Source organism: Ursus americanus, chromosome 7 (genome assembly GCF_024610735.1).
Source record: "Ursus americanus isolate L20-20 chromosome 7, mUrsAme1.1.p, whole genome shotgun sequence".
NCBI lineage: Eukaryota > Metazoa > Chordata > Mammalia > Carnivora > Ursidae > Ursus > Ursus americanus.
In genome coordinates, this window is record NC_142133.1 from 37,949,782 (window position 1) to 37,972,831 (window position 23,050).

General features: G+C 53.4%; 1 protein-coding gene across 7 annotated transcripts in view; it reads right to left on the minus strand.

Annotated features, from left to right (window-relative positions):
- Nucleotides 1-23,050, minus strand: part of SFXN5 (sideroflexin 5) — a 118,999-nt gene that overhangs the window by 27,365 nt on the left and 68,584 nt on the right. For all 7 annotated transcript variants that reach the window (XM_087863542.1, XM_045788264.2, XM_045788260.2 and 4 more), the window contains one exon: nt 13,640-13,730. In XM_087863542.1, the coding sequence (XP_087719668.1) occupies nt 13,640-13,730 (91 nt within the window). The remainder of the gene's footprint in view (nt 1-13,639; nt 13,731-23,050) is intronic.

The window sequence follows — 23,050 nt, forward strand, 5'->3', positions numbered from 1 at the left end:
CAAGTCAGCATTCAGACGCGGTGGGTGAAGGTATGGTTCTGTTGCCCATCTGCCCACCAGCCTGCTGAGGGATTCGGGGGCCCTTGAGAACCTGGTGAGCAAAGGCGGAAAATAGCCCGTGTGAGGGAGGAAGGGGACAGGGTTTAGGAGCTCGAGAGCGACTGGTTATCAAGGGAGCTGCTTGCCTTTCCCCGGGGTGGGCCTGGCAGGCAGGCAAAGTGAACGCTCCCTGGCTTGAAGACACCCGCCAGTGCCCCATGTTCCACCATCAGCACCTCAGTCCCTCGGGCTGCCTTTCTGGGTATTTTCTCGAGACGGCAGCTCCCCGCATTCAGCCCTTTGCTCCTCAGAGCGAATCAAGTTCCCAGAGATTTGCTTCTCTGACAGCAGGTGCCAGAGCAGGCAGGAACCTCAGTGCTCCCCCAGCACCGCCCCCTCATCATATGGATGGAAAAGTGAGGCTCAGGGGAGGGGGGCGACTTATCTGAGGTCACACAGCAAAGTGGGACGGAGCTAATCTGTTGGGTACCCAGGAGATGGGAAGGTTCGGGGATGGGGGTCAGGGGGCGTGGTCAGGCAGAGCCAAAGGCTGACCTACTACAGTCTCACTTCAGATGGTTGGGTTCCCTCCCTTGGCTACGAGAGCATGACAGATCTGGGCTGAAGGGAGGCTTCCTGGCTCCTTAGTTAAACACTGGATGCCAGAGTTTGGGGGGCCACCCATCAGCTGGTGACTAGCCCCAGGAGTCTCCCTCTGCTCCTCTCAACTGGAACTCGAGGGGGCTGGGACCGGGGCCGGGGCAGGGCGGGTGCAGTGCCTGACCTTGCCTGACCTCCTCCAACCCTGCTCCAGGATAAAAGTGGGGGGACTTGAGGGTGGTGGGCGGGTGGGGAGTGGGGGGTGACAAATGTGGAGGCCGCCTGCTTCACTCCTCCCCCAAAAGCGCCTTGCTGTGTTTAAAGTTTTAATTTTTGCTAATTAATGTCAATTAATTTTGTATAATGAGTGTTTAATTTTGGGGAGTGTGTGAGCCTGGGAGCGACTGCAGTTCTGGGCTGTGAACGCTGATTAGCATCAACACCTGCTGCTTCCCCACTCCCTCCAGTGGGGGGGCACTAGGGTTTGGGGAGCTGCAGGGCTGCAGGGCCTAGTGGGCAGGTGGAGTGGGAGGAGGACCACAGATGCTCCTGGTGCCTGAGCCAAGGCTGGGGAGCAGGCGGCGAGGGTGCTTGCAGCTGGGGGACGGGGTGCTGCAGGTGAGGGGTGGCTTGAGACCCTGAGGGTCTCGGAGCCTCAGTCTCCCGTTTCAATACAGTGGGGAGGTGGGATAAACAGAGGGAAAGACCAAGACACTCCGCAGTCTTTGCAGAAGAAAAGCAGGAGACCAAATACGGTTTTAAAATGTATTTACAGCACATATGCCATCTTTGAGTAGCTCTCGTGTTTGCACACGACACTCAGCCGCGGTGGTAACCGTGGGCAGACCTCTTCTGCACTGGAACCCTCCTGCCCTCACAGCAGCGTCGCTCACCTGCCTCACACAGCCAGGGGCGAGCTCGTGCGACATCTGGCAGGGTTTGGAGACATTTCTGATGATCACAACCTGGGGTGGGGGTGGCTACTGTCATCTCGTGTGGAGAGACCAGAGGTGCTGCTCAACGCCCTACAATGCACAGCCCCCACCACAAAGAATTATCTAGTCCGAAACGTTGAGAAACCCTTGTCTTCCACAGAGACTGACAGAAAGCGAAGGGGAACCGGAGGTAAAGAAGGAGAGGTTGGGAGACTGGATTTGGGGCCAGCTGGGCTTGAGTTACAGTCCTGGCTCTGAATCTCCCCCTCCTCACCCCCAGAGGCAAACTCCTGCCAGACCTGGGTGCCCCCAGCCCAGGGTTTAGGGCCCAGAAGGGCCCCCAGCATGGCCTTGGGAAGTGGACACCTGGCCTGTGTGTTAGTGACTCGCCCTCTAGTGGCGGCAGGAACACTCTGCATCCCTCACACCTCCGGGGCTGCCAGGCCCTTGGTTCCCAGGAGACCCAACAAAACCACTGGAGAGAATATGGGGGTATTCTGCCCTGAAAGGCATTGATCTCTGCCCTCTGAGAACCCCTCACATCACTGCCACAGCAGCACCGCACCACCACCACCGCTGCAGGAAAGGCAAAGCTAAAGGCACGCGGTCCAGGGGATGAGCACCTGCCTTCAGGCAGCGCCACCAGCTCATTCTGCGACCCGACGCAGCCACCCTTACAGGCTTCCCTGGGTATGACAGGAGGTGCTGCATTTAGCATCTCTGTGGGATCTCTGGGCACTGGCTGAGCTCACACGGAATGTCAGCGTCTGCACCCAAGCCCCCACCAGGTCAGGGGAAGCCGGGGACAGCTGGAACGTCTCTAGTCCTGCGCTGTGCGCACGCACTGGTGCAGGAGACAAAGAAGAGAGTATTTGGAGGTGGTGGCCAACCAGTCCCAAACTCATGACATCTTGCTTACTCTCTGCAATTTCCAAGATGTGAAATGTAGCCACAGCAGACAGAGTACAACTTTGGTTCAAAACCCACTAGGGATGAAACATAAAGCAGGAAAAGAAGTGAACAGCGTCCTTCCCCTCAGACAGCCCCTCCAGGACAGCTTGGGCATGAGAAAGCCCTCTTCTCATCTAAGCTGCCTGGGTGGAAAAGAGAAAACCCTAAAAGCCACCCTAAAATGATGGCAGCCCCACCTCCATCCCGTGGAACGCCCACAATCCTTACTGCCTACTCACATGGCACACGCCCTGTAATCTCTTCTGTTGACTGTACACTGGTGACCCGTTTTATTGAGCACCTGCTGTATGCACAGGTTCCTAGCCGTCCGAGTCTCTGAGCAATGAGAACACGAGATGGTTTCAGCGAGTTCATTTCCATGATCTCATCCAGAACATTCATTTCTGCCATATTCCTTTCAAGCCTCCCTGGTCCCTCCTATCCCCACTCCTGGCAAGTCCAGCTCCCGAGTCACGAGCACTGAGAGCCTAAGCAAATGAAAAAAAGAGAGAGAAAGAGAGACCAGCCGTGGGCCATGGGTCTCCTTTCCAGCTCACCAGCAAGATCTATTATTGACAGTATCAGCAGGTTAATTAAGCAGTCTGTTAGTGATCATGTTAAAGAAGCTGGCAAATTTTCAACTCAGATTTGACACCACTCAAGACTCAGGCATAACTGATGTTGGAGAAGCTATGCCGAGAGATGTCACAAGATGAGAGAGGGAGAGAGAGGGAGAGAGAGGGAGAGAGAGGGAGAGAGAGGGAGAGAGAGGGAGATCGCTTCACACTGATGGCAAGCTCGGTGTCAAGTCCTGAGGAAAATATGCTCTTGACTGCTGCAGATGTTCTCACATCAGACCCATCGTGATGCAAAATCATGCAGATTGTGAACAGCTAATGAAGCACCCTGTGCCAAAGGGACAGTGTGGGGAAGAAGAAAGAGCAGTAGACAGAAAGACAAATGTGCAAAAAAAAGTCCCCAAAAAGAAGACGATAGGGGAGCTTGCCCCCTGATCTTGGCACAGGAGCAGACACGCAGAGGGGCAGAATTAGAAGTCCAGAAACACCCCCACCTGGAGGGGAAATGAGTCTGTGGCACAGCAGTTACACCAGCTCCCAGGAAAGGACCATTCAAACGCGAAGGTGAAGCAACGGGGCTATAGGGCTCTTCCTTTGGGGAAAACAAAATATCTTCACTCCTTGGTTCTAAGATGCATTCCCCCCACAATTTAATGTTTTAAAAGTCATGATGTGCCTTGCAACGGATGTCGGGGTGGGGGGAGAGGAGACCTTACCCGCTGCCTGTGCAAGTGTAAACTTCGCCACGTGTAGCGGTTCATTCAAGTGTCACCTCAGCTACCCATAGCAGTCTGCACAGAATCTGAACTTAAACTTAGATTCCTAATTGTTGCCTAAAACATCTTTTTAGAACTTACACTATAATGGAGCACGGACATGAAAAGTTATTGTACATGCAGAAGATCGTCTGCCAGATACCAGGCAATGCAATTAAAGACAGCAGAAATTGCCAAACCATAGATAGCTACCCTAAAGAAATGCTTGCCCATATGCACAAAGAGACATTTACAAGGATGTTAATTATAGCACTGTTTGTAAGAGCAAATAATTAGAAACAACCTAAATGTCCACCATTAGGGAACTCACATGGGAAGATCTCCAAAACAAACTTACATGAAAAAAGCTACTGAGTATGTACAGGATGGTTTTACTATATGTAAAACCCATAACCGGGGTTACACACACCGTGTGCCTGTCAAGCCACAGGTAACGCTTTGGAAGGCTCACGCCTCACACAGTGATTCCCTTGGGAAGGGAACTAAATTTAGGAATTAGGGGTTATTGAAAGACTTCCACCTTTTTTTACCCTGTTTGTCTAAATACCCTTTGGCTTTGTACAATAACAGAACCGTGCTTCACTTGTCTAAGAAGTGAAAAGAATTCGCCCAACTTCCTAAAGTAGATCCTAAACATGGGAAAGCCGGCAGGGATTGGTGTGACCTACTCACCCCCAAATTCTTTCATATGCTTTGAAATTATACTGTTGGTTTTAAAGGGGCCCAAAGGGCCAAGGCTAGAAACAGGGTGACAGAAAGCAGTGGTGGCCGTGATGCTGTGTTTCACGACCCACGTCCAAAAGAGAAGGGGAGCCTGTGAGCAAGGCTCAGACTCACACTCTGTGATCTTGAAGAAAGTGACTCCGACGGGATGTGTCTTGAGGGCTTGTTTAGTCCTTCACGGGAGCAGGGAATATAGTCCTCTCCTCTTCCGAAAGGCTGTTGGATTTATGCCCCTTTTAACTGAGGCATCTGAGCACTGAGAAATATGGCACCTGCTATCTGGTCATACTACAAGCCATGGGAAGCTGGGAAAATACATTTTATGTGACAAAGTGCAGCTTCTGCTCATCAACAGAGGGTCACGGTGACTGACTCCCAACAGCTGTGCTACCCCCAGAGGATGAGTCTTAACTAATTGTAATAAATCCCTCTCTTGCCAGTGATGGATGGAGGAAGGGACATGTGACCAAGCCGAGCCAATGAGGGATGTCTGCAGGGGACTTCTGGGACAGGTCTCCTCTCATTGAAGAAGCGGCAGGCAGAGCCTCCTGACGTCTGGGCAGTGGCGGGTCTGCCTGTGGTGCTTGGAGGTGCTGCTGCCATTTTAGGACGTGAAAGGGGCTGGTCTGCAGCTGAAGCCCCTGGCAGAACACAGAGGTGGAAGGAAGGGCCCCGGGTGCCTCACGCAGCCCTGGACCTTTGTGAAGTAATACATTCATTTGTTAATTAAGCCAGTTTGAGTCTGGCACTTTCGGCCGAAAATATTCGTAAAATGTATAAAGAGCTTTAACAGTTACTAAGAAAAAGGGAGATTGAAATCACCCCAAAAATATTTGAGTAGGAATTCATAAAAGAAATAGTAAAAATTCAATGAACATGAACACAATCTTATTAATAGTCAAAGATAGATTTTTTAATCTAGAGAAAAATCTATTGGCAGGTGTCCTTTGGACATGTTGGAGACTAATCCTCATTGGTTAAATGGTTTGCGAATAGCGTAAGGCTCGTTTTCTCCCTTTGTTGATGGAGACTTCTGGCATGTAATGTAACATGTCATCAAATAAGCAACCTTTCCCCTCTGGTGTACACTTTTTGTGTCATTAAGAAACTCTGCCCCTTCCCAATGTTCATCTATATTCTTTTTAGAAGCTTTAACGTTGTACTTTTCACATTTAGGTCTTTAATCTCTCTGGAATTTATTTTTGTGTATGCTATGAAATAGGGATCTCCTTTTCTCTCTCTTTTTTTTTTTTTTGAAAGATTTTATTTATTTATTTGACACAGAGAGAGAGCACAAGCAGGGGGAGTGGCAGGCAGAGGGAGAGGGAGCCCAGTGCGGGGCTCGATCCCAGGACCCTGGGATCATGAGCTGAGCCGAAGGCAGATGCTTCACCGACTGAGCCACCCAGGCGCCCCCTTTCTCTCTTTTCTCTTTGAAAACCCAAATGCCCAATAAAGTTAAGAAAAAATTGTCAGCCATCCCGGGAATTGGAAAAATGCAAATTAAAATGAGAAAAGAACCATTTCAGATGGACACAAATTTTTCAGGACTGATAACACCAAATGTAGGGAAACCAGAACGTAATCCTTGCAGGTGGAGTAAAAAACCCAGCAAAGCTAGCTGTGCGCATGCCCTCTGAAGCGGCCACTGCATTTCTAGGACCGAGCCTCGACTGGTGACCCTCAACATTGGCTGCACAACTGAAACTAAATCCGAGGTAGGGTCCAGCTCTCTGCATTTTTTAAAGCCCCCCCAGGTGGCTGTTTGAAAACCTCTGCCCTGGAGAAGCTTCTATTCGTGTGCACAGGGCCGCACGTACACGGCTGTGTAGTGTGGTACTATGGGGGCTCTTCGGAAACACTGAGATTTTAGGGCGGCTCTATAAAGGCGTCTAACATTTATTGAGGTTACAATGCAGTTTACAGAACGGTACACATGGTATGATCTCACTTACATTAAATATATATTTATATAGGCATATTTCTGTTATATAGAGATACAATAAAGAGAGATTCCTACATTTTTCGATATGTACTCAAATTTGGAGGCATATACACAGACTTACCTTGGAGAGCAAAGTAGGATCGTTTACTTTAGAAAACAATCATGTATTATCAGGAAAAAAAAATTGGACAAAGTTCTCCCCACTCTACTTCCACGCTCTCTCTCTCTCTCTCCTATTTTGTGGGTCATATGTGCACACAGTAAATAATTCAAATCATGTAGAAGGGTAAATAATAAAACCAGTCTCCTTCCAACCTTTGACCCTTAGCTTCCCCCACACCCTCCGCAGAAGCAACCACTCTAGCCAAGCCCTTGTATCCCTGCCAGACACAGTGGACACGGATGGACATCACCCCCTGAAACACACAACCACACACACTCACGCGAGTCCCACCGGAATACAGCCCCAGCCCTGCCTTTAGAGGAGGGACGATTATCAAACAGGGACGGGCACCCTAACATTTGCCTGATTTCCTGATATTCCCCAATATTCCACCCGGAAGGCAATGGTATATGACACAGATTTTCTTTTAAATAGCTTGAGAATTTGGAGAGAGTTTCACAGCCCATACTAAAGTGTCACAAACTCAGGACTGGGAATTTCGGGATTGAAAAATCAGCCTGTAAATTTAGGTGTAGGCTGACTCCGAGGTTCAGGATCTCTTCATCAAAGATTCCTGCTAACACATTCATCTTCTGGAAAACTCCCTTTTATCACAGCTGCTCCCTAGCTTAAAATTCCTCAGCGGTTCCCTATTAACCATAGGATAAAGCTCCAACTCCAAGCTAACGTCCAAGGCCCCATTGGCCCTCTGCCCTGGCCCTTCCCCCACAGGCCCGGCCCACCCTAGCCCCCCTATTCCTCCCACATTCATAACCCCCTCCCCTGCCTTGGGCTTCCCACCTTCTCTGCTATCCGGATTTCAGTCATTATAAAATCTCTGACCCGGGAGGCCATTCATTCAGTAAGCATTCACTGAGCGCCTACTGTATGCCAGGTCCTGGGCAGCTTGATCACACGGGAGTGCCCCTCACAGCTTTTGGGGGCCAGGCTGCTACTTGGACGCTTCCCTAACTGGAGGATCAGGCAGCTCGTTGCAAATAACAGACTGCCAGCTTTTCAGAAGATCCTGCTTCTGTTGCTGGGCTCCCACTTACGTGTGGGACGTCTCTCGATGTGTGCAGTCCAGAACTAAACAGACTCCTTTGTTCTGGGCTCTCTGTTTCTAGTAATGCAGCTGAAGTCTGAGTGAGCCTCCCCAGAGCCATACCCCGCACTGCAGACCTAGTCCGAGCATACAGCCCACAAAATCCCCGGATCTTTATCCTAAGCACTCTGGCCAAGTCAGGTCTTGGGCAAGCCTACACTTGTGTAGCTCCATTTTTTGAACAGCACGCCTTACATCAAAACTTGCAATCTTAGATCCCGCACCTCTTGCCCACGAATTCACAACCACTGCCAAGCTACTCTGCCTGTTCCTTGAATGCGACCCACAGTTGTATGTGACCACGCCATTCTAACCGAAGGGGGCGAGATTGAAGACAGAGCCCTAGGACACACCACTAGAGACTTCCCTCTGGCTAACGTGGCCTCACCACCCATGTCCTCTTGGGACCTGACACACACACTGGGGGCCCATGTCAGCTCTAGGGCTGCTCATGCTTACGGCACCCCGCCCAGCCCACCCATCCTTCCAGATCCAACCCAGAAAGGCTGGAGAGTGTGACCCGGATGACCTGGTAAGGTGGCCCATTGGTCACCCACCTTAGGTCTGCCAACTAAAAGTGTGAATGATCATGTTAGTGGAAACTTACATAAGAAAACAGAACATTCAAAAAGCAGTTTTAAAAATGAAAAAAACCAACCCAGAATGAATGTCCAAGCAGCCATAGAACATGGCCACCAATGTCATCATGGTGGGGTTCCACGATGGTACCCAATTTCAAAGCCTTTCTGTCCAAGCACTCATTCGAACAAACCCACACACTTAACACTGTGTGCCAGGCGTAGAGTGAGCCTGGGGGTTGCGGATGAATGAGATCCAGTCCCTCTGTTGGGGAGCTCACAGTCTGATGAAGGAGGCAAACTTAGGAAGAAAATAGGGAATTCTGGGTTACATACAGGCACACCCAGGGTACTGTGGTCTAACCCTAACTGGGGCTATCAGGAAGGGCTTCTTGGAGGAGGTGGTGTCTGAGCTGAGAAACAAAGGCCTAGCAGTCAAAAGAAGGCAGAAGATGGGGCTGAGGTCATGGGACGAGCAGAGATTCCAGGCAAACAGGCCTGGGCTCCTGAGAGAGGCAGACGGGAAGTCAAAGATTCAGCACAGCTCCAAAGGAGTATGAGTAGGGGCCAGGTCAAGGAAAAGACCAGAGAAGCCTAAGGGCTGTGAACGCCATGTTATCACTGACCTGGATGGAAGGAACGCATGTCATGAGGCCCAGCGGATACAGGTGCGCCCTGCTGTCTTCTAACCACAGGGGCTGAGGGATGGAGGAGGTCAGGACTAACCCTTGGGGTCTGGGCACATTGCCGTGGCCACCTCCTAGACAAGGCAAGCAAGGTGGCTTGAACACCAAGGGAGGAGCCGGGAAGGGGAATCAATGACACTAAAGCCCCTGTGGCCTGGGGGTGAAGGGAGTGAGGAGATGGGGTGGGTCAGATGTGTGGACAGAAGGCCTTCTCCCTAAGACTGCCCAGACATCCCGAGGAACAGACTCCCTAGTGAAGGCAGAGATTTTTTCCTGGCGATGAAATCCGTGGTGACATTTAATGTAAGGGCCTGCTGCGGACAGCGCAGGAAGAAGTCATCTCCCGGCAAAGGGATGAGGAGGCTGCCATTTTGGCCCATACGGGAAAGTTATTCCCTGTGCAGGGAGTTGGCTGGCTGGGGCTGAGGCTCAGGCCTCCCCTGAGGGACTCAGAGCCCACATGGCAGTCTTTATTAGCTTCTGACACAGCTTGTCCCCTGCTGGGTGTGGATGCGTCCAGGTAGCTGGGGGTGGGTGACCTTCAGGGATTCTTTCCCTCACCCCTGCACACACATACGCAGAGCCTAGTACAGAGGTGTGCTGGCCTGGGGACACCTGGGGACCCCCACCTCTCGGCCCCTGGCTAGAGGCCCTGTCCCATGCATGCCTCTTCCTCTCACCAGTGCCCCCTCATGGCACCCAAGAGCTCGCATTCCTCCCGCTGGTCACTCCTGCCAGCTCCCAGCCCAAGGCCTCACGAGATGGCTGTTTGCGGGGCCTGCCTCTCCTGGAATGGACTCTGCTCGTGGAGACTGGCGTTGGACCTGGGGGGGGGGTGTTTTTCCAATGCCTCCTCGACTGACCTTTAATTACACTGTTTGCCCAGCTCCCCAAACCATTAACTCCCACCTCACAGCAGCCATCAATTAATGGAGGGCCTGCTCCGAGCTCGAGCTCCTGAACACAATTAAGCGTGACAGTCCACAAATAAGAAAGAACTGGAGAATTAATTAAGGTCTAAACAAATTAATTACCAGTCCCCAATCGATTCCGATGCCAGCACACATGCTCCTGGGCTTACCGTCTTTCCTAACATCTCCATGTATAAATAGAAACCGAGATTTCCCACATGATTGCCGCTCTGGACCAGGGCACAGCAAGGCTCTGAAACCACCGTGAGGCAGACAAGGGCTCAGGGGGCGTCCTCAGGGCTTCTCACGTCCTCCGCACACGTGCATGCACACACACGCTCACAACCCCGGCTGAGAAACCAGGGTCAACCTGGAGGTGGGGTGCTCTGGACCGCATCCCTCAGTTTCTCGGCTCCATGGGTGAGGGGTTAGCCAAGGGGGCTGGAAGTAGCCTGGGTTGGGCCTTCGAGGCCCAGGCTGTAGCCAACTCAGGATAACTTGCAGAGAGTCTGAATGTGTTTATGCCTCTATAAAATGAAGATGGCTGGCCCTGCCTTGGGTCCTCCCAGAGAGACGATGTAGGGAATGAGAGGGGACAGACGCCTGCTGGCGAAAACATGGAGAGTGGTGGGGCCCCTGCAAACCCAGGGGAGGCCTGCAGTGTCTGTCACAGACATCCCAGTGGGGAGGGGCTGGCATGGGGTGTGGTCCAAGGCCAGAGAGGGGTAAAGGCAGTGGAGTCAGGTGGGGGAACGAGGTGTCCTGAGCCCAGAGTTTCAGGCCTCGCTCTTGGGCAGCACGTGGGGCCCAGTGAAGGGAGGCGTCTTCCTACCTCCCAGACGGCAGGCTGAGCAAGGCAGAACTCGCTGGGCAGGGCAGTGGGAAGAAGCAACGGACCCTGGGAGCCTCCTCCTTCCCCGAGCCTGAGTTCCCGCCTGGCCAGGAAGGAGGGAGTGGGGAGGCCCTTTCAGGGCCCTTCCCCTACTAAGATCCCCTTCTGCTCTAAACTCTCCCCCCGCACCCCCCGAGTCTCTGCACACATCCCAACAACTAGGGCTTAATCCCATCATTTCAACCTACTTCCTATGAGCACACATGGCTCGGTGAGTCCTGTCTCCCCATCAGGCCAGGGGGCTGAAGGGGCAACGGGACCTCTACCAGGCAAAGCAAGTCCTGAGCAGGCTTCTTGGTGGCCTTGATGTTGGCGTGGCCTGGCCTGGCCTGGCCTGGCCTGGCCTGGCCTAGCCTAGCCCGCGTGGGAAGCAGGACGAATGCCTGCAGGGACCGAGGCCCTGCCAGCACACAGTGAGCCCTAGAGAAGCTGTTGAAACCTGAGAATAAGGTGAAGGGTAGCCAAGTGCAGGGGCTACACAACAGCCTGAGGGGACAAGGGGCCCCAAGGTGGGTGAGGGGCATGCTTGCTCATCCTGCCCCACCATGTCGCCATCTACCAGGGAAGTCAGCAGGTGCCACTTGCAGACGGGCCTGGGAAGACCTCAGGGGCCCGGGAGGCGGAAGCCTCCATGTGGGCGAGGAGAGACCGGGGCTAGGGGTGGAAGGGAGGCAGGCACACAGCCAGGACTCAGGCAGCAGGCCTGACAAAACAGCCAGAGAGGATCTGCTGCTCTCAGGATCCTGGCAAACTAGTACTATCAGGACTGCAAACCACACTGTGTGCAACCTGTGCAACTGGCTAGGGATATGTGGGATCTCCAGACCCCTCAACAGTGACTGGACCTGCAGGTTCCTCTCAGATAGGACAGGAAGAGAATCGGGCTGGAGCACAAAGAGGGACAGGTCAGAAAGTCTCGGGGGGGATGGCAGACAGGGTCAACCCTGAAAATGGGGACCCTCCTCCTGAAGGAGCCCCAGAGGTTAGGACCACCCCCAAGGTCATGCAGCAAGACGGCCGGCAGAGCCAGGCTGGAACGGACCCCTGGCAAAGTCCTTGTCTGCAGCTTGGCTCAAGGACAGATTACATCTCGGCCGAGTCCCAGATCCAGTCCAGTGCAGCTAAGAGCTACCACCTTCTGACGCTGCATCTGACCCTCCAGCCCGGGAGAGTGAGGAACGCAAGATCGGCAGCCTTGTTCGCTCAATTAGGCCCCTTAACAAAGTCAGATCTAAAGAGTTATTCCATTAGTGGCCCATGCCAGAAATAGCTGAGAGTTCATTAAAAGTGTGGAGTTGCTATAGCAATTATCTGGGTCAGCTGAGGCTCACCCGGGCAGCTGGTCCTGGGAGTTCATTAGCCTCTGGCTATCAAGGAGGTGGCACTGCCAGGTAATGATCTCCCACCTTCTCGAGGGGGCTTTGCTGGTACTCCCAAGCACTTTCCTATGAATGGAATCTGGTCTGTGGTCTCATTTGATCCTCCCACAGCTCTGGGCTGTAAGACGGTAAGTGTCGGTGCCCCCATTTTACAGGTGGGGAAGTTGAGGACTGGAGGTGAAGCGTGAGATTAGGACCATGAGCCTGGATCTGCCTCTGGCTCTTCAGACTGAGCTGTGGCACCCGGGAGGTCACAGGACCTCACCCCGCTCCTGGGCTGGTCCCCAGCTGTGTCCTCTGGCATCAGATGGGGAACTTGGTATCATGGTTCAAGTATATATTTCTCTGTTGATGACGAATCACGCACCGCGTCATGCTTCTGTCCATGTTCTTTTTAGTTTTTAAAAACTTTCTACTGCAGTTCCCTCTCCCCAAGCAAGGGGTGGGATTTTCAAGAGCCAGGCTGGGCTTGATGGGATGGCCCAAGGCATCTCCTGAGAGCTCAGAGGTTCCAAGACCAGCAAAGGTTTGGCTGAAGGCAGCGAAATCCCCTCCATGCACACGCATGCACCACAATTACCCGACTATGAATGGAGGCCTCCAGAGCTTCAACAGTCCACAATACCCGAGGGCCCAGAACGCTAGACTAGCAGGAGCCTCGAGCCTTTTTTTGTGCCAGGAATCCCTGTGATGGCCACAGGCCAAGAGATGCCTATGCACCCCCCTCCAAATAGTGTCCCCAAATGCGTGAAACAAAACACACAGGATTATAAAGGGATTATATTGGAATACATTATCAAAATATTTTTTCAATTGCGGTAGAGTAACAGGTGTGCTTTTCCACCAGTGAATTAAAAAACAAGGCCTACCAGTGGATTGAATTAATATCGTAATTTTGGGTGAGCATTGCACATAAACAGTATTTTAGAATCCCTATAACAACTGTAACGGGACATGAAAATATCTGTGATTCCTATGGGTGAAAAAGCCATGGCTCTTGCTTGCTACTGTGGCTTGCTGCCTACATTCACAATGAAAGGAAATGTTAAATTTCAGTTACAGGCTAGTGTAGACATTTGCCCCAGCCACGTTCATGGGATCCACTGCATTCCATCTACTAGCCCTTCAGGGGACTGGGGGCTAATCCCGGTGCTAAAAACAGAATCTCAGTCACAGAGTTTGTCAGCAGAGCCCCCATCACCCTTACTTCTGTCTACCCATGTTTTGTTCTAGTCGCCCACACCAGGAGACCCCGATGTCAGAAGCAGTCTGGAAAGGCAGTCCGGCTCCCCAAGAGCCCTGCAGCCCCGCACGCCCAGGTGTGACACACACATGCCCGTCCACGCGCGCGTGTCCCTCGGCACGGAGCAGGTCTTACCTACAGCGGGGAACGGCACAAATCTCTGGACAAGAAGGCGGGTGGCCGGGGTGAACTTGTTGGCTTTCTGAACCAGGACATTAAGGCCCACCTTCGGAAGAGAAAAGAGAACGTGCATGCATGGTGCTGCCGGGGCCTGGCAGGCTGGGGCAGGGGCAGAGTGAGCGGCACTGTCTGCCTCGGACCCCAAATCCTCAGCGTCGCCTGCCGCTGCCGGGCTCAGTGCCACTAGGCAAAGCATCCCACCGCCCAGTCATCCCAGCCCGTGAGGGAGGCTGGGGGGAAAGCCTCAGCCACACACACACATGCTCTCTGAGGAGGGAAAAAGGAAAGGCTGCTGTTAGCAGAAGACAGAATCGGCAAGTAAATTAGGTGTCCTCACTCCCACCTCAGCCTCTAAGCACCCCCTTTCTCAGACCCCACTGTGGGCTCAGGCATGGGCCTAACCACCAAGGCTCAGGGGAAGGAGATCCACACACCCGCCCACAGGTGACCGCCGAGCTAAGCAGGGCAGCCCAGAGAGGGACAGAGGGTGAGCGCACATCCTGGGCTCATGCCCTCTTCACGTACACCCCAGCCCCCCTCACTCAGCCTGGGACACTGGGGCCCCCTTGCCTTCACCTCGGGCACTCCCTACTCCACTCCCCCCATGCCGTCCTTTGTCCTAGAACACAGGTCCAACCACGTCTACCACGACCAGTTCCTCCCCATGACCTGTGCGAAAAGGTGCAATCTCCCTCACGCGGCTCCCCTACTCCCCTAACAGCCAACCTCCTCCTTCTGGGAATCCAGTTTACTGCTCACCAGATGCTACGGGAGCTTTCCAGCCCTGGGGCCTTTGCCCGTGCTGGTCCCGATGCCCCGACTGCCTTCCTTCTCTACCCGGTCCACATCTGTTCTGCAAGGCCCACCTCTGAGCTCTCCCTCCAGTGACTTACTAACAGTGGGAGTCGCTGAACCGTTCCCTGCCTCAGTTTCCTTGTCTGTAAAAAGGGATGGTAACATCGACAGCATCCCAGGGCTGCTATAAGAATGTATGTAAAGTGTTTAGCATGAGCTTGGAGTATAAGAGACCTCAAAAAATGAAGCTACGTAAGAATGTCGCTTCTCGGGGCGCCTGGGGGGCTCCGTTGTTAAGTGTCTGCCTTCGGCTCAGGTCATGATCCCAGGGTCCTGGGAGCTGGAAGCCTGCTTCTCCCTCTCCCACTCCCCCTGCTTGTGTTCCCTCTGTCTCTCTCCGTCAAATAAATTAAAAAAAAAAAAAGGATGTCGCCTCTCCCAGGCAGGAAGTTGCTTCCTCACACGTCCCCAGTCCCTCCTCCCCAGCACCCAGTTCACTGCTCATGATCTGACGCCCCTGCTGGACTGGGAGGGGGACCATGCCCTTCTCATCCTTGTATGAACAGCACTCAGGACCGTGGACGGCATGTACTGCTTGCTCCATAAACTGGCGGCTGCGGAACACATGCATGAACCAACCAATAGATGAGCGGACGGAGGTCAGCAAAGGCTGCAAGGGGAGTTTCTTGAGGGGGGAAAGGTGGGGTTAGGCAGGGCAGAAGAAAGAGAATTTTGGTGAGGAAAACGGCACAAGCACAGGCACAGAGAGAGAAAAGGCGAGATGCATGTGGCCAGACCAGAAACGGTGTAGAGAGGCCACTGCTCCCCCAAACGGAGGCCAGAGCCAGCCCCTCCCTGTAGATCTTTCCTGACAGGAGGGGCAGCAGGGGCCGCTGTAGGACTGCTAGCCTAAGGGGGCCTGGGGCAGCCTGCTCTCAGCGCTGGCTCACCTGGTAGCTAGCAGGCCACCCTGCACCTGCAGCCCCGGCTCTGGCCTCGACCTTCCGAGTCACTGGAGAAGATGCAGAGCCTGGGGAAGGCCTCCAGGGCGGCAGGGCAACTGCAACAGTCAAAGCAAGAATGGCGCAGTGACCTGGGCAGACAGGAAGTGCCACCCTGTCAGCCCCTGGACAGCTCAGGACCCCACGGAGCCAGAATGTGGCCAGGCAAACCCTGCCTGGGCTCTTGGGAGTCTGGTCTAGATCGGAAGCCTCAAGCCGATCCCCAGAGTCCCATTCTTGTTCTTTCTGCTTGCTCAAGGGAAGGCTCGAGGCAGGAGATGTGTGGCAGCTTGGACATACTTCACTGGAACCTCAGGGCAGGCCGGGGAGCTGCCAGCCTACACTTGGTCCTGCTGCCCAGCTTTCAGGCTGCCCTGCCTCGCAGATGGAGCTCATCGAGTCCAGAGCTCCCCAGCTCTCCGCAGCCAGTGACCGTCTATTTCTGTGACCTCCTCTCCCAGATGCCAGGGCACATGTTCCCACAGAGTGCAGAGAGGGCAAGTACAGAGAGAGGCAGGAGGACACACAGGCAGGTGTTAGTGGTGGGAGAAGAGGAGGAAAGGGGACCAGGGAGGTGCCAGGCCATGAGCTGAGCACGTCACATTAAATGTCTGAATTAAATCCCCACTACAAGACTTCTAGATACGGCATATTGCTCCTTTTTACAGATTCAAAGAAGTTCAGACAGGTTCAGAGAAGTTAAGGAACTTTACCTAAGGACACACAGCTATTATGAGGCAGGTAAAGTTAGGATTTAAGTTTGAAATTCCAAAGGTTTGCTCTTAACTATTGCTGTTTACTTTCCATGTGTCTTCCATCTCAGTGAGGGATGCTTTAATGTCTAATGTGCCATTTAAAACTGGGTGTTTGCATAGCAGCTTGAGGCTGTGGCCCAGATGAGTGCAAGGCAGCTCCTGTCAGGGAAGATAGGGCCCTTGATCCAGCCCTGCCTGCACCCTTCCCCCAGCTATGAAACAAAAGGTCTGGTTCAAACCCCAGCCCCACCCCCTACATTCTTTAGAAAGAGCAGGAGCCCTCCAGGAGGCCAGAAGGCCGCTGGGACATTCCCCTGGCAGCCTCTTGGGGACAAGCAGGGCTGGAGTATAATGGAAGGACCAGGAATAGTGGCCACTGGTTGTAGCAAATACTCAAGACTTGTCCTCAAGCCTCCCTGCCTGGCTGTTCCTCCCTCTGGCTAGGACTGGCACAGTTCAGAGTCAGGGTCCCAGCCTGTCTCCCCAACTCTGGGTGGTAGGGGGGAGGAAAGAAGATAAAACAATGCCCAGGTCCCAGATCTCTTCTGGCCTGCCCTTCCCTGAAGCCCACTGGGGTCTTCCCAGCATGCTCATTCCTGAGCCTGGCCAGCATGCCTGAGCCGGGAAAGGGGCTGGGGACCGGCAAAGTGGGGAGAGTAGGAGCTGGTGGGGTCACCCTGCCCACCCAACTGATGATAAGCCAGATAGCAGGCAGGTGCAAATACAGGGGAGGCAAATGGCCACTCACCCCGACTCCTGCCACAGCCCCCAATCCAGGCCTTACTGTCCCAGCAGCTAGGATGGCCGCAGCCTGGGAAGGAACCGGGCTGGGCTACAGAGCGGGGCTGGGAGCCCGTCTGTTCTGATTCCTCAGGGGCCCTTTGGCCTGGAACATTTGGTGGAGCCCATTAAAATTAAAAAGCCAAGTGGCTGGTGGCTCTGAACGCCAGCTCATTTTCCCTGGCACGGTGGGTCCTGTTTAAGGGAACCAGCTGGCATTAATGGCACACAACTCATCACGAACAGCAGCTAGCGATCAGAAAAATCTGAGCTAATAATCGGGTTCGGGAAAGATAATGAGATATGGAACAATCACTGCTGAGGGTCCCCCAGGGTCTGTTTTAACAGCCTCCAAATAAGCCACAAAAGAGAAATTAACCAAACAGGGGCTCCATTTTGGCGGAGAGGAAAACAAACAGGGTGTGGATTTTGCACACAATAGTCCCCCTGTGGTCAGCACACAGGGGTCCTGGGAGAAGCAAGGGCCCAGGAGGCCTGGGGCATCAGCAATGGCCTGAGGAGGTAGTGGACCCTCTCTGGCCCCTTCTCTCCAAGCTCCGGCTCCCAGGCCAGAGAATTTGCCATGGGCAGCAGACAAGAGCGGAAGAGGGAAGACTAGCTTCCTGACCGCCCCCGAGGTGGGGTAAGTGCTGACCAGCACCAAGAACCAGGCTGGGGTGGAGGCTTAGGGACACAAGATCTCCCGTGTCATGAGCTAGCGGATAGCGATCTCCTTAGACACTAAGGTCCTTCCCAGGCCAACAGCAGCCTCCCTTCTGTGAGGCCAGTGAGGAGACACAGGATGGGGCTTGAGCAGTGCGTGCAGCTTGAGCCCGTACCTGCAAAGCCCTGCAGGTGTGTCCTCAGCTTGAGCCCGTACCTGCAAAGCCCTGCAGGATGCCTTATCTGGAGGGGCTTCGGGCACGCCACCTTCACACGCCCCAAATCAAGGTTGCCTTGCTCTTCCCTGCCCTCTCCCAGTCCCAGCAGCTCCTCACACCCGCAACCCAAGAGTCTTCCTGGACAGAGCCTCTCCCTCCCCACATACAGCCCAGCGTGCAGAGCTACCTGTCCCATCTCCCAGTTAGTCTGAATGTGACGACTTCTCTCTGCTCTGGCCGCTTACCTTAAGCACCCATCTCATCTCCCTGGCCAACTGCCCACTGCCTAACTTGGCTCCCCGATTGCACTCTTGCTCTCTCCATCCACTCTCTACACAGCAGCCGCAATGATCTTCGAAAGATGGGTATCAGTTTGCTTTCGACTTTCAGGGGCTTCTCACTGCCCTGATCCGCGGGGCCCTGCTTGCAAGGCTCCGGCCACCTGGCCTTGCCCCACTCTTCCCATGAGCCAGTTGTCTTTCTCCTTCTCTCCCTCCCGTCCCCCACCTCCATCACCTCTCCTTCCAGAGCCTTTAAGCACTGCCCCCCTCCCCCGGCCTCCTCAGCTTTTAGCTTAAATGTCAGACAGGCCTCCTCTTCACTCAGGGCTCCCCTTTTACAGTTTCTCACAGAACCCAAAGCTCTTCCTTCCCTGATCACAGTTTCAAAGTGTATATTTATTTACCTCCTCAAAAAGTTGGGAATCAAAGTAAACCATGCATATTATTAAAAACTGAATAGCACAGAGATACTTTTACCTGTGGCCTCTTTACTAAATATCCATCTCTCCCAGTAGGCCCCAAGCACTGGGCGCAGGGCCTGTGTCTCTCACTCCTCACTAAATTCCTGGTGCCTGGGGAAATGAGTAGGTGCTTAATACATATTCTAGAATAAGTCAAGTGAATGACTTCTGAGGCAGGAGAAAAAGAGCCACAAAGGAGATCTGTCTTGTGCACCCACTGCTGTGTGCCTTTGCACACACAACCCCATGGGGCGAGACGCTGCACACACAGGTCTCAGGTCCCCTGAGCGGACGGTGCATCGCTCTGCCTTGAGGGGGTGGCCCCAAGGCTGTGAAGGGTTCTGAGAAAGGGGGAGCCTGACTGAGTCCTGAAGGGTAAGTAGGAGGCAGCCAGACAAGAAGGAAGGAGGCTCAGGAGAATTTCCAAAGCATGAAATACCGGGGTGTCTGTGGCCAAGCTGTGGGCTCCACTAGCACCTGTAGTAAGGGGATCCGAGGGGCCCGGAGAACAATGGACAAGACGACATGGTTGAAAGGAGAGATGACATGAGGTTCAGAAGTTAGATCTACTCTTGGGTGGTGGATAATAACGTAAGCAGATGGTTAAGAGTTTGTGTGAGCCTTGGTGGGGCAAGGGCTGGGGCCGTTCGAACAATCTTTGAGATGCCAAAAATGCCCAGCAGAGGGCGCCTGTTGTAGAATAAACTCTCGGTAATCAGGTGGATCCCATGACCCTCCATGGAGGTCGACTGTCCTCCACAGGCAAAGGGCCAAGGTGGCTGGGACAGAGCCATACACGGGCTAAAATGCCAATCAGCTTCAGCTGCAGCTGAGTGTCTTGTGTTTGCTAGCAACAGTGACCAATCCTGACCCCTGATCCATGTCCTGCAGGGACCTGCTGGCCACCCGCTAGAAAACCAGTTACATCAGACTCCTTACATGTAGGAGGGGACAACAACTTGTCCTCCCCAGAATAGAATAGATGTAGAATTGATATTCATGTCGGACTCACCACTGCCAATATCACCATCTGTAGGCTTCTGGAAAACTTCAGATTCTGCTACAGGGTCCATGCAATGGGCCCTCCAACCCGAAAGCCAATCATAGTGAAAGCAGTGAGACAACAGTCTGGCCTGGGATTCTCGGGCTAATGGCCCCTACCTCCATTAGGCCCAGAGAAGGACAGCAGGGTCGGAAGTATATCCTGGATCACAGAGAGCACCCCAAAGTACATCCTTGACCACAGAGAACACCCTGAGGTACACCCTGGATCACAGAGAACACTCTGAGATACACCCTGGAGCACAGGGAACATTCAAGGTATATCCTCAACCACAGAGAACACCCTGAGGTATATATACCCTTGACCAGAGAGAACACCCTGAGGTACACCCCGGATCACAGAGAACACTCTGAGGTACACCTTGGGTCACAGAGAACATCCTGAGGTACGCCCTGGATCACAGAGAACACTCTGAGGTATACCTTGGGTCACAGAGAACACTCTGAGGTACACCTTGGGTCACAGAGAACACCCTGAGGTACACCCTGGATCACAGAGAACACTCTGAGGTACACCTTGGGTCACAGAGAACACTCTGAGGTATACTCTCAACCACAGAGAACATTCTGAGGTACACCTTGGGTCACAGAAAACACTCTGAGGTACACCCTGGATCACAGAGAACACTCTGAGGTATACTCTCAACCACAGAGAACATTCTGAGGTACACCTTGGGTCACAGAAAACACTCTGAGGTACACTCTCAACCACAGAGAACATTCTGAGGTACACTTTGGGTCACAGAGAACACTCTGAGGTGCACCCTGGATCACAGAGAACACTCTGAGGTATATTCTCAACCACAGAGAACACTCTGAGGTACACCTTGGGTCACAGAGAACACCCTGAGGTATATATACCCTTGACAAAAGAGAACACCCTGAGGTACACCCTGGATCACAGAGAACACTCTGAGGTATACTCTCAACCACAGAGAACATTCTGAGGTACACTTTGGGTCACAGAGAACACTCTGAGGTACACCCTGGATCACAGAGAACACTCTGAGGTATACTCTCAACCACAGAGAACACTCTGAGGTACACCTTGGGTCACAGAGAACACCCTGAGGTATATATACCCTTGGCCAGAGAGAGCACCCTGAGGTACACCCTGGATCACAGAGAACACTCTGAGATATACCCTCAACCACAGAGAACACTCTGAGCCATATATACCCTTGACCACAGAGAACACCCTGACGTATACCCTTGACCACTGAACCAGCCAGCCATGGTCTTGCAGGAGGCGGGGCATGCTCTGGCCCAGGGACGAGTACACGCTGCTGACTCGACCTTGGCCAGAAGACACAGGTGCAGGAACCAAGTACGAAGTTGGGTAGAGGGTCTAACCCCGTTATACCTGAAGAGCCTCTCAAAAACGTTCTTCCAGTCCCTGCTGTTCTCAGGGTACCTGGGGGCAAACTTAACTGCCAGGCAGCGTGGTAACAGGTCCTCCAAATTGGAAGCCAAGAACACTCTTGGCTTTTCCCTCCTCCTTAGGCCACAAGAGGAAGAAAAGGGGGTGTTTGTATCAGCAGAATAGTGTGTGACTAAGCCTGTGTTTGAATCCCAGTTCTGTCACTGCTTTCACGTCTATGCTTCAGTGTCTGCAGCTATAAAATCAAGAGGAGCCCCTCAGCGGTAGCCCGCACACTGAAGGCACTCCAGAAATGCTAGCCGGTAGGATTACTGGGATGATTTGCTACTTTACTACTGGGACTTGGAGCTGCTAGTGAGCAGTGGGAACTGGAAGGGGTAGGGGTTCAGCCCAGGGACCCCCCTGGGACACCTCCTTGTACTCCAGTATCTAGTAAAGGTTAACAGACAATCACTGTAACCTATACAGAAAGGTCCCCTCAGGGCCCAGACCCTTTGGGAATGGAGATCAGCAATGCCCCCCGAGGGAAAGACCAGCCACCTACGACCCGGCTGCCGGTGAGGGGTTCAAGGACCAGGCATGAGGACCAACTCTGGCTCCATCAACCAGCTCCTGACCAGCATGTAGGACTTTAGCCCTGAGCCTTCCTCTCCAGCCACAGGTCCATTCTCATCCAGGACTTGGCGTCCATGAGGGAGGTCATCTGCTGGGCCTGCCACCCCACCATGACTTCTCTTCCAGCTCACTCTGCTTGCACCACCTGTGATGCCCCTGCTCCCTGAGTCCAGGCAGGGCGGCTGGAGTGGCCCCCTAACTCCCGAGCAGGCGCTGTGAGTGCTTCATGAGTGGCCCTGCTCTTCCCCAGTTCACCATCACCTCATCGTCCCATGGCGGCCTCACTCATCTCCCCACCACTGTGGAGTTTGTCACGTTCTTCTTCTTTTGCGTGCCTCTCCGCATGCTGTGCCCTCTACCGGGATCCCCCAACCCTGCCTTGGGCTCTCTCTGCTCTATCCTGGAAGAGTTGGCTCTATGTGACAGAGGGGCCCCTTCCCTAGTTCCCACCACACCCAAGGGTCACCTTCATCATGATTCCGGTTCTACCACCGAGTACCCTCAGCTTTTCCTCTCAGCATCTTGAAGGACGCACCACTCTGTGTGACCCCCCAGCGCCTGCCAAATGCCTGGCACAAACACAGCCCTGAAGGGAGGGAGTGGGTCTCACCCTTGTGTAGCCAGGGCCTGGGGAGGCTGACCACAGAAGTGCTCAACATGAACCCCCAAACTCAAATACACTGAGGACTGACAGAGGCTTCCTTTGTTAAAAGACAGCAAACTGTTAGATTTCAAAAATAACTTAAGACAAAATTTCTTTTTTATTCTCGAGCAAGAAGCCAGACATTGCCAAATCTATTTAGAGAGTTCACCAAAAGGCTGCTACCCCTGCACTGGTGGTCCCGCAGCCACCAGGAGACTTCATTCGGGGGGCCATGCAAACAGGGGGTCCTTGATCCTGGGGGTGGCTGGCCAAGGTCAGGGTTCTGGCTCTTCGGAGGGAGAGGAAAGGTCCAGGGAGGAGGCTGGCCTCTCAGGGCCTGGCGTCCACTCCAGCTTGTCCCCAGTCCCTGGGATTTGCCCTCAGCCTGTCAGCCGCACGCCCCACCCCCCCCCACCCCCCGCCCACGCCGCCTGCTTGTAGGGACTCGTTTTAATTAATGCCAGAGCTGGGCCAACCACTGGGGCCGTGACACTTGTTTGCAGGTCATCTCCTCCTAACAGGTTCTCCCTGGGAGGGGATTTGTCCCTAATTGAAGCAGAGATCAGTTAATGAGGCCGCGGGCCCAGGGTTCCAGAGAACAAGGGAAAGGAAAATAAAATAAAGCCTCTTTCTTTGGAGGTTTTGTGATTTACACACACAAAAGAAAAGCAAGCAAGCTGCAGATTTTCCAAGTCAGAAACTCCGCTCCAT